The 12,057-nt window shown below is 37.7% G+C and overlaps 1 protein-coding gene across 2 annotated transcripts in view; it reads right to left on the bottom strand.

Annotated features, from left to right (window-relative positions):
* The window catches only part of THSD7B (thrombospondin type 1 domain containing 7B), a 533,620-nt gene that overhangs the window by 67,567 nt on the left and 453,996 nt on the right, over positions 1 to 12,057 (bottom strand). For both annotated transcript variants that reach the window (XM_081936133.1, XM_081936134.1), the window contains exons 16-17: positions 1,318 to 1,451; positions 255 to 408 (exon numbers count right to left, since the gene is read on the bottom strand). In XM_081936133.1, the coding sequence (XP_081792259.1) occupies positions 255 to 408; positions 1,318 to 1,451 (288 nt within the window). The remainder of the gene's footprint in view (positions 1 to 254; positions 409 to 1,317; positions 1,452 to 12,057) is intronic.

The raw sequence follows: 12,057 nt of genomic DNA, 5'->3' as shown, positions 1-12,057 counted from the left end.
TTCAAGGGTAGACCCATGTAAAGCAAATGGCAGTAGTATAAATGACAATCTAAGAAATGCATATTTATTGAAAAACAAAAGTCATACATTGCTTCACTAGAGAAAGAGTTTACTACCAATCCATTTAGCAACAATATTGGGTTCCAGGAAAACATACATTTCTTAGTCGCTTCTTTTTATGGCATTATGGATCTTAGCATATCACGGGTGATCCTGTTAATATATAAAAATAGCAAGTATTTGAACTGAAGTACCTCTGGGCATTGACTCCAGTGACTCCATTCAGATACCACACATTCATTAGGACAATAGAGGATACATTTCTGTTTTTCCAAAGGAACTTTGGACTGGTTACAAAGCACAAGAGGTACAGGTTCACCATCTCCACCTTCAGTGGTGTTTATACATCTGTAGGATGATAAGAACATCATCTGCAAGGCATTCCACAATGAAAAACAAATAAATAATACAGTGAACAAAGTCAACCCTCCGAATCGAGCTCAACATCTGGTGAATTCTTAGACATGTCTCTGCAATTATCTAGACAGCAGAATAAAAATGGTTTTTCACTGCTTTCTTCTGGGATCCCCCCCCCCCCCAATTTCGTGATCTTACCTCTGATAGGCTTTCAATTACGGTTATATTTTTTTCCTTTTCAGAAATATTTTCATGTTTGTTATATATGTCACATATGACTATTCACTGCAGTGGATAACTAGTAATTATTTAATCAGTTGATTATATCTGAATATTTATGTCATGCTAGTGCTGTTGAGGAGAGCTGAAAGAATATGTAGAAATTGTGTAGAAATACTGCAATTAAGTAAAATGCTGTTCATGAAACCAAAGATATGATTACAGCCCATGTGACAGAAATTTCATCCTAAAGATTAACTTTATTTTCACACAAATATGAAACATGAAACAGACTACTCTAGACACCTTTGTATTCAAAAGTATTTTGAACAGTATAGTGTTGCATAGCATAGTACAATATTGGTTAATTAAAAAAAACAAGTATAAATAGTTGAAGAGGGCTTTAAGTGATAAAATTAAGACAGTTTTATAAAGATGTTAATGAAAAATAGTATCCTCAAAAGTTCCAAAGACAACTGTTATATTTTCTTAGCTTGCTTGTTTTAAAATTTATTTTGTAGATATTTTTATTACTTTTTTTTAAAGATTATTTTTAATTGTTTTAGAATTTTAGACTTGTAAGCTGCCCAGAGTGATTTGGTTGAACTGGGCAGCTATAGAAATCAAATCAAATCAATCAATTCATGAACCAATAGTCAACTGCTTTTATTTTCTACTTACCTGATTTGCCTCATTTGTATTCCTTCTCCACAGTGGAGGGAATTTTGTGCACTGCTGATTTCACATTGAGACCACGGGTCTACTCGCCAGGAATACTGATTGCACTCACTGTAACAGGGGACTGCCTCGTACACCTTCCGCAGAAAACATACAAATGTATACATAATCAGTCACTTGTGTGAAAATTCTCCAGAGGAATACTTTAGCAGAACAACAATAGAAGAAGAATCTTCCCCCAGTTGCTGAGTTCTGTGCTAGATTTTATCCACTGTTCTAAGGGTGTAATGTTTAAATTCATTGATTTCTTATAGACTTAAAAGGGAATGTAATAAGCATTCAGCCTCTTAGAATAAAAATAACCATTTCCCAACAGTCTAAACAAGAATTTCATTACAATTTCATTTCCTCTGAAGATCTATGAGCTATTCCCTTTTACAATTATATAACATATTGTACCTTACAAAAAAACTCTTTGATACCCACTGTCGAGAAAATAAAACGTTTCCCCCTTTTTGGTTGTATCACATGTACTGTTAAAATTGCATTTTAGTATAAAAACGCAACTTTGTTTTTTTTTTTTAAATATTTGAATTCCACAAAGCATTTTATTTTATTTTAGTATGATTTGTTTTTAAAAAATAGACCTCTAAAACAAATAATTGTGCTTCTCAGCAAAGCTCCACTTACAATGCATACAGTAGTTGCAAAAACAATTGGGCAGAAATACAAAGATCAGCACTGCATCAAACTGTTTAGGCAGAACATATTTAAAACAACATTCATCATTTCAAGGTCCCCTTCCGCCCTCCCTTTCTTCCCCAATATGTGTGTTGAGCTGAAGGAATTTTAGACTGGCTTTAGACTGGCTCTTATGATGGTCTAAATTTATCTTATGAGAAATTTCTGTCTAAATTTCTGTCACATTTGGGAAACTCTGACAAATAGTCTGACCATGCTATGGAACATTTGGGTAAAATGGGTGGAAGATGGGACATAGGGTAAAGTTGATGGCATCTCTATACTTTGAAGGTCTGGAAGCGCAGGTGTGGCTAGATCAATTTATAGGGGTGATGAAGTTGCGATATAGATTTTTGATAGGGTATAGCAAAAATGATAGTATTAAGTACAACAGAAGTTATTGGGCTGTCTGTCTATCTATTATCTATCTATCTATCTATCTATCTATCTATCTATCTATCTATCATCTATCTATCTATCATCTATCTATCATCTATAAAAGCTAAATACCACTCATGCAGCATCACGAAATCTCCAGAACCGTAAAGCCTACAGACTTGAAATTTGGCACCTCTTGGCACTAAGAAAAGCTTTTTTAAAATGACCATCAGATCATTAGTATTTCTTATTATTAACACACACTGATGCTAAGGAGTTAGACGTTCCACTCCCCCTCCCCACCTGAAAAGAACTCTGTTCCAACTCCTACTTGGGTGTGGGCGTGACCAGCACGTGACTCATCTGGCCTGTTGGCTGGCAGTTTAGACATTCTACTGCCCCTCCCACCTGAAAAATGCTCTGATCTAAGGAGGTAGACTGAGAGAGAGAAGGAGATAAAATAGGAGAGGCCTCTGTGGGGCCAGCCTGAAGGAGCGAGGGGAAAGGAGAGGATCAATGGGGCCAACCTGAGGGAGAGAAGGGGGATAGAAGAGGAGAGGATTTTGTGGGGCAAGCCTGAGGGAGAGAAGAGGAGAGGAGAGGCTGATCATAATTACTCATTAATTTTCAAGCTGTAAGTGTTGATTTATCAAATCTGATCACATAGTTTTGTAGCGGAGCACGGGTATCCAGCTAGTTCTAAGACATAAGTGATTGTCAACCTCGTGCCCATCTACTCTTCTAGCAAAATAATAGCCTCTCCCTTGACAATAGGCACTGCGTCACTCTGGCCTTTAGCCTCAAGTTACTGTTGATAAATGTCAGGTTTGTCTTCACCTTTTGCTTCTTGGATCAGTGAGCTGACCTGACTTGTAGAATTGAAACCTGGCTGGGCAAGAGGAGAACATTCCTTTATCCAAGATCTCCAGAATTTCCACAACCATGATGCCAAGGGCAGGAAGGTATGTGATAGTGATCTTCCACGAAGAAGAAGATGATCTTGAATCCATGAATTTGACTATTTTCTTTCATGCACATATTGTCTTGGGAAAAGACACATAATCCTGATATTGATTTGACTATTTCTACCTCTTATTTTGGGGGTCTGCTGAACCACTTTCAGAAAGCATACATTTTCATTAAATTGGACTTGAGAGGAATTTATAAATTGATTTGGATGAAAGAATCTCTCCTACTAATTATAGCAAATTTGAATACTCATTATAGCAGTAAAAGCAGTATTTCAACAATAAATAAATTTCTTAAATGGGCTAATCCACCCATGCATCACAAGAATTCCTCTTACGCTTACTTCTATATTACTTACGCTCCTAGCTAATAAAATAAAGTGTCAGCCAGATGCTTTACTATGCAAACCTTTATATGTTTCCTGCTTGTCCTTCCTTATCATAATTTTGATGCCTGTTCCCTCTGAAAGGGACATTCCTGAGACATTAGGGTGGGAGGCATCAGTTGGATCTGAGACAATTTGTCAGGGTTCCAACGGATGCCCTAATTAAATCATGAGCCTCAAGCCAAGTTTCAAAAGAAATCCAGTTATTTATTAGGAGTATCATGTCGGCACAGACCAAGTGAAGCCAACTCTGACTTCACTTAATCCGTGCCTTGTCTCTGTCCTTGTTTTCCCCTCCTCCCAAGGTGTGTCATCAGTCACATTCCCCAATGAAGCAATTTCGCGGGTTGTAGAAATCACTCCCTCCAGCCACTGTGGATCTCACGTTTGCCAACTGGAATGTGCTTTGTTTTGACTGAAGTGTGATTTTCTCACTGCAGCTGCAAGGCTTGATTCCCCATCTCCCTGCCTATGGCAATTCGAGAGCAGGTCAGGAATGCTTCGTGAGTTGACACAATTACTATTACAATAAGACTCATACGTTAGGAGTTGGATGGATGACCTGCAGGCCATCATACAGATCGGCTAAGGATAACTTTTTGAAAATGGCCACTTGCATTTTTCTCTCTAGGAATAAATGTGACGATAAGATTGCAGGGCAAGGAGGAGTTTTAATATGCTTCATCTGGGACTCAAAGACTGCTCATGGCCACAGGCAGAATGTCATGTCTGTTCTTGGACCAAGACTGTCTCTACTAAGCTAGTTGGTTTGTTCCAGTGCTCATGACTCCCATTAGACTGTGACATGCAATTTCCCTGGATTTTATTCTTAATCTTCGGGATGTACTGTGTTTCCCCAAAAATAAGGCAGGGTCTTATTTTCTTTTGACCCCTGAAATAAGCACTTGGCCTAATTTTCAGGGAGGTCCTATCATTTTTCAGGTGCAGGAGGCAGCAAACATGGTCACTTCATGGCTGCTGCTGTGTGGCAATATTTTTGGGAGGGCTTATTTTCAGGGAAGGGCTTATTTTAGTGCATGTGCTCAAAAGCCCAATTGGGCTTATTATCTGGGGAGGTTTTATTTTCAGGGAAACAGAGTACATAGTTTTGACATTATTGTAAGGATAGTGGATCTGCTTACCCGTATTATTATTATTATTATTATTATTATTATTATTATTATTACTATTATTATTATTTCTGTGTGAATATCCACCTGCTTCGGAAATGGCCAGCTGTTTTTAAATCATAGTACAAATTTGGAGTTAGTCACATGATTTGATCGTGGTTCTCAATTTATACCCCATTTTTGAAAAATCTCTCTTTTAGTTACTGGACATTTGTATCCATTTGTCATCCTATCATCACCTGGACTTATGTGAACAGATGGAGAAAACTAATGCTACGCTCAAACATTGTTTGTTTGGCTAGGTAGTGAGTCTGACAGGAAGATTGTGTGATGGGAGGTCTAACAGATACAGGGAACATGGAGATGGAAGCTAGTCCATCATGGGAAGAAGTCAGACCATTAAAGAAAATATTCCTTAGTTCAGGCGAGGTGGGAAAGGTGAGAAGGAGACTCAAAGTAATCCCATCTTAATCACAAGGAGTGTAAATTGATCCCATTAATTGCTTTGGCAGGCTTTCAAGAGGTTGTTACTTTACCCTATTAGCAATAAATTGAATTCCTGAAATCCAAGTAGTTCTGTTTCCTGAGTTTGCCAGCCTTGAAAGAGTTGGCAGAAACCTCTTTTTTCCTAAGCCAACAACATAAATACTTGATTCTATTGCTCTTGGTCCCAATCACTCAGGGACACTAGTCATGTAAGAGAGAGAGAGAGAGAGAGAGGGAGGGAGGGAGGGAGGGAGGGAGGGAGAGAGAGAGAGAGTGCATCAAAATGCATATAAAAAAGGCAGGGACAGGGCTTCAATTGTGCAATCTCAGCCACTATCCTGATATTTTTGAGACCCTTTGCAGAAGTTTCTGGAAGCTTTACCTATCGAGGAGATAAAGAAAAACTGAGACACTGTGTCACCACGCCCACCCCCCACTCTTGGTGACCCAGATGTCTTCTTTAGTTGAGGGTGAGTTTCTTGGATACATAGGCACATGGCAGGAGCTTTCTTGGGAGGTTTCTTGTAGGAGCACGGCCGCAACACTATGTCCCTAGCGTCAGCTTGGCTGATGAACTGTTTTTCTAGATTTGGGTTAATGTCAGGGTTCCAAGTAACACCCCCAATGAAAGAAGATGCTGAGGCATGAAGTTCCTCAAAGTTCCATTTTATTAGAGATGTCATATTGGCACATCTGGGAAAAAGGGCATCTTTTGGAAACCTGACACTGAATCTGAAAACTTACAGGTTTCCCCATCCCAAATGAAAGTCCAAGCCCCTGCCCAGCACTCACATGTCCCAATCAGGCAGTGTCCCAACTGGAGATGCCTCTCAGTCATACCCTTCTAGATGCAGAGCAAGGTGTCATTGACTCTCTGAGAAAGGAATGTTATTGTGACTATATATCTCCCATACTCCGTATAATTCCCCCCCCCCTCCCATTTTCCCACAGCAGTAAATGTGGCAGGCCTGAAGGCCCAATGCAAAAGATGGCTTCCAGGCCTGACACACTGCATATAATTCTGGGGTTGTTTTTCCAAATGAAATTATTTTTCTCTTGAAAAGGAACGTGAAATATGAATATGTTAAGGACTGTATGAGTAAACTGGCAAAATAAAATTCAGATTGTTTCACAATTTGAATAGTTCTAGTCCTGCCTTAGACATGAAAGCCAGATGGGTGACTTTGGGCCAGTTACTTTCTCTCAGCCCAACCCATCTCACAGGGTTGTGGCTGTGGGGAAAATAGGAGGAGGAGGAGGGAGCATTAGGCATGTTTGTCTTGAAGCATTTATAAAAATAATAAAGTTGGAGTATAAATGTACTAATCCAACCTAATCTAATCAAATCCTTGAAGAATTGGAGAATATGTGGGTTAATGTATTGAAATACATACATTAAACTATTACTTTAAAGGAAATTTAAACATAAACATATGTTGAAAATGCAATCAGCCTGAAGGTACTTTTTATCCTCTTTGGTGGACATAAAAAAGCTAAGAAATTTTGGGATGGGATATGTACTTTAATTGAGAGACTTCTTAGAATAAATGTACATTTAAAAACATATTTTTTTTCCTTTTAGGTTTGATCAAGAAACAGCCTGAAGCAAAAGTGGGAGTTTGTTTTTATGTGTTACAACAGCAATGAGACTTTTGTATTCACAGAGATGGAATACTCTGTGGCAGATTCCCACAATGGAGTTATGGATGGTGAATTTCATGCAGTTGACAGACATGGCAAAACTGACTATTTTGATTAAAGAAAACACATTTTGTCTAGCTATGTTTCTTTGTTACTTGAAAACCACCTTTGGATGTTTTGCTTGAAAATGAAAGAAATGAACGTTTAATTTTGAGATTTGAAATTAGCACTACTTATGACAGGGGTGTCCAAACTTGGGAACTTTAAGACTTGTGGACTTCAACTCCCAGAATTCCCCAGCCAGCTATGGACACCCCTGACTTATGATGATAGAAATACTGTGTAGTACTGTATAGTTAATCTTAAAAGTAAGAGGTCACTATATTTTATATTTGAATCTATATTAATGAACGTCAGAAATCTTCATTTCCTTTCCCCTTTCCCCTTCCCTTATAAACTTGCTTCTTTTCTGACTTTCATTTGTCTTTTTCTTTCTTTTTCTGTTTTGTTATATTTTATTCCCCGTCGAAGCGTAATAAAGTTTTATAAAAGATGAAATAACTTTCCTCATAAAAATATATAAAGTTTGAGATTGATAAGAGTTGTTAATGGGGGTCTGTTTAATCCTTTTGCTTTCATGCATTATATGTTCAAACTCACCAAACCATGTTTTTGAGGTAAACGTTATGAAAATGCCTCTGCAGCTGCTTCCCCCACTTGCTGTAAAAGTCAACCAAAGAACTGCATGAAATAGGTCATACTATCCAAAGCCTATCTGGCTTCTTCAGGTTCATACTTGTTCTCTAGAGCTTGAATATATAAAGCTGAATTTACTGTTTCAATACAGGCTTATTTCCAAAGTCTGGTCTTTCTGCAGTATATGAGGAGAAATATATTAAGACGGAAAGGATGGAGCTGTCCTTAAAATGAAATGACACAAGGTAAATAGACAGCAGAAGAGAAGCCAAAACCGAATAATCATAAGAGATAGATGTGTCATGCTAATAAAACTGAAATGAAGATGGACAAGCATCAAGAAACCAGCCATTCTATTACTGTAGTAGCTATACACATACTTTTTTTTTTCAGATCCTGAAAGTGTTGGTCATATTTTAGATTTTAGATCTATGTTCACAAAGCATAATACCTGTCTTCAACTTACAAGCTATGTTCCTCACAAATAAACCATATTACAGTTAACATTATGGCTTGATTCACAGGTCATCCCAGAATACTGGCAGGACTCCCAAATGCGCAACTACTCTAGTGTTGTCTAGCAAGCATATTGGATGCACCTAGCAAATGAATGAGAAACAGGTCAAGCGAATGTTTTCTCTATTTCATGATTCTTCCACGGTTCTCTTCATAAGAAACCCATTGTTTTTGTACTGTTATTGAAAATTACATTTTGGAAAACTGTGTTTGCCAAAAACCAGAGTTTGGTATGAGTTATTGTACTGTGATTAAATTTTAGGCTAGGAATGCAGTGATCCATGTTCAAATCTACTTTCAACTATGGAATTTTTCTGGGTGATTCCGGGCCAATCATATTTACTAAACACAACCCACCGTGGCCTTACTCTTTATTTGCATTGACACCTATGGCTGATTATGCAAAAATTAGGGGCTCACAGTCATTGCCCTTATATACAAAAAAAGAGGAAAATGATAAACCTACCAATTATAAACTCATCAGCTTCCTCGGTACAATCAGCAAATTTTATGCAATAGAAACTATAAGAATGGCTGGAATGAGAAACTATACAGTACCTGACGAATAGCAAGCTGGATTTAGGGAAGGGTGAACCAGTGCTTAGTTCTCCAATATCTCATTGAAAAATGCTCCTTCCACAACACTACCTCCATACACTTCCATAGACTTCAAAACAGCGTTTGATTCCATATCACTTTATCCAGGTCTTCTACTCAGCATGGGATATAATCAGGCCAAAGTACTCATTAAACAGTGTGTAGCAAATGGACTTGGCCAGGTCCCCATCTATTATTGCCAGTGAACTTAGTATCTCTCCTCTGTCATACCTAACTCAAAGTACCTAACCACCAGAGGGCCTTTACTTTTGCACAATGTTACTCCCATCAACTGTTCTTGAATGTTGATACAAGAAGATCCCCTACCCATTTGGGCAATGCCCCAATGACTCTAGACATATAAAAAGTACTGAATATGTATTTCTCCAGTGCATGTACTACAAAAATATTCATACTAGCCTCATCTCACCTTTATTACATAAATATCCAGGGCATGCAAGACAATTCTACACCTTCCTGATGTTCTCAGATATCAACCCTGCCACAACATACATTGTTGCCAGATTTATTAGAAGATGACTTGAGCCATAAATTAGTCTTAATGAGTACTTAGGTTGTCATTATACTGCTGGGTATTATGATATATTTTTTTCTGCCATTTTCTCCTATTTTCGTTCACAGCTCCTACCCCTTTTAGATTTATTTTAGATTTTTGTTTTTATAGTTTTTATCTTTTATAAGCAATTCTATTCTGCAATGTTTTTATAGTTTTGAACTGCTCCTGCACCCTCCTTAAAAGTGGGATATTCATTTAACAAAAAGAAGACAAAGGGGAGGAAAAAATCTCATTGATTCAGCCTTTGTTTTCATAGCAGGTTGGAAACTGATTTTATTTTTGGTTTGCAGAAGGAATCTTTACTTTTCTTCCTCACTGTCAAACAATACTATATTCTGTATTTTAATTTCTAGGACTCCCTGATATTAGTTTAAAATAGGTTGATCAAATCAAGCTGTTTTCTAAATGAGGCGAGTTTGTTCATTTATATTCTGAACATGAAATACAATCAAAACTGGCAAAATATTAATTTCTTCCTGGTGTTTCTCTCCTAAAGAAAGGAAGGACTGGCTGCAGTAAAGATGGCACAAAAACCTTTATATAAATGAATAAAAACCCAGGACAGAATAAAAAGTATCTGGCTCATGCCATATGGGGAGAAAGCTTTTTAAAATTAGGAATGTATACCCTAAATTCCTCTAATTCTGAACCTGTCTTCCATTTGCTAATAATGCTTCAGTGTGTTAGCCCTTTCTCTTCATTTCTCCAATAAAAGTGAAAACTAAATGCGTTAGTCGTCAACTAAATGAAACAAATCTCTACCAGCAACCCTGCCAAAGGACTGTTGTTCTGTTGGCAGTGAACCAAACAAGGACACCGACAATTGACGAGTGGCAATGAACGCGATTTGCCTATTAAGAAAGTCAGTGTCACAAAAGTTGATTTCAAAGGCCATGCTTGAATGGAGTACAAGATCAAATACAAAGGGGAACATGTTTATATTATCCTTGTGGTGACTCTGTTGTTAGATATGGGTTTTTACCAATGACAGCCAGAAAAATCAATAAAAGCTTTGTGTGCATGATGACTACAGATGAGAAGCTTCTTTCCTGCCTCTTCCTTTGCTGTTCCTCATATTTGTTCATTGCTCTTCCTATGAATTTGGTTTAACTAAAAACATTTATAACTGGTTTAACTAGGAACATTTATCAAATTCAGGAGTTTCTGGAACCTAAAGCTTTCAGGTTCATTCATCTACTTCATCTCCCAGGAATAAACAGACTAAGCAATTCAAAGAACAAAATGTCATGATTTCATGCATGATTCCATCAATATTGACTTTGCATATGTTTCCAATGATGTACCTTGATACTGGTAAAAGACTATACAAAACACACATGGATCCAAATTATATGTACTCTTATGTTTATTGGGCTTTCTGCTGCCCTCCCTCTGGCAATGGTCAGCAAGATACATATTAAGTGAGTGTTCATTATATGGACAGAGAAAATAATCTGGAATATGGAAAAATAAAATAAGATGTAAGCAAAGATAAAATGTGCACGCATAACTTGCAAAACACATTCCAGAGAATTTCTAAATGGATTAATTTCACTTTGGAAACAAGAGCAAAACATTCCAAATTGTTCATTTGTTTTTTTGTTTGTTTATTGGTTTGTATTCCATCCTGGGCAAAAGGGAGAATGGTCATCACTCTCTTCTATTTTTTCCACACAAGAATCCAGTATGGTAGTTTGGGATTAGAGAGAAGCATTGGTACACACACATCTTTTGAGCTTATCTGGCTAAGAGTGAAATAGAACTTTGTCTCCTCACTCCTAGTCGAATGCTTTAACTACTACAACACCTTGCACAAATCACCCTGGGAAAATTCAGAAAAGGAAAATTTCAGAACAATACTTCTATAGTTAACGGGTCCTGACTGACTGAAGATCAACTATCATCCATGAAGCTCTTCTGTTACTGTAAGTTTCCTGCCTGAAGTGCAACAATGGGAACGATAAACAGTTCCTTCTTTAACCCAGGCCACAATATTGATTTCTGCAACATGCAGAACAACAGTGTTGGTCTCTGAGACAATTATCTTTATTGTTCTTTGTAAATGTTCTATTTTGTTGTTTATGTCTTTCAGAGCAAATAACTCCAACCTGTCAATTCATCCAATGGTTTTCAAAACAGTATACAACTCAATGAACATTATTTTAAAAAGGTACAATTTACAGGTAGAAAGGAGGAAAAAACAACAACTGATGACCACATAAACCTATCAAGCTATCAGTCTGCCACCAGGTTAAAAGTATGCATTAGTCATAATCCCTGAGGAGAACATTCCAGAATTCAGATGCATGCCAACGCTCAAAAGTCTCTGCATGCAATGCTTGTGTAAGAACTAGACAACCCATGACCCACTGAATCATCTTTATTTCCTCATATAATATAGGTTCCCACCATTTCCCTTCTCCTCACAACCCTCAACACAGCCTTGGTGAAGCATACTCCTCCTCCATGACAACATGGAATTGTCTGCCACTTTTCATTCTTTCAGGAAATAAAGGGAGCCACTGACCCCAATGAAAACTATACCTCTGTTCCCCAACCTGATATGCCCTGAAGGCACCCCTCCCTCCAGCAGCCCCCAGTCCATCCTCCCTCACTAGCAGTCCCTT

Source organism: Natrix helvetica, assembly GCF_964273705.1.
Source record: "Natrix helvetica genome assembly, chromosome: 1".
Classification (NCBI taxonomy): Eukaryota; Metazoa; Chordata; class Lepidosauria; order Squamata; family Natricidae; genus Natrix; species Natrix helvetica.
This window is presented reverse-complemented; position numbering and strand designations above follow the sequence as displayed.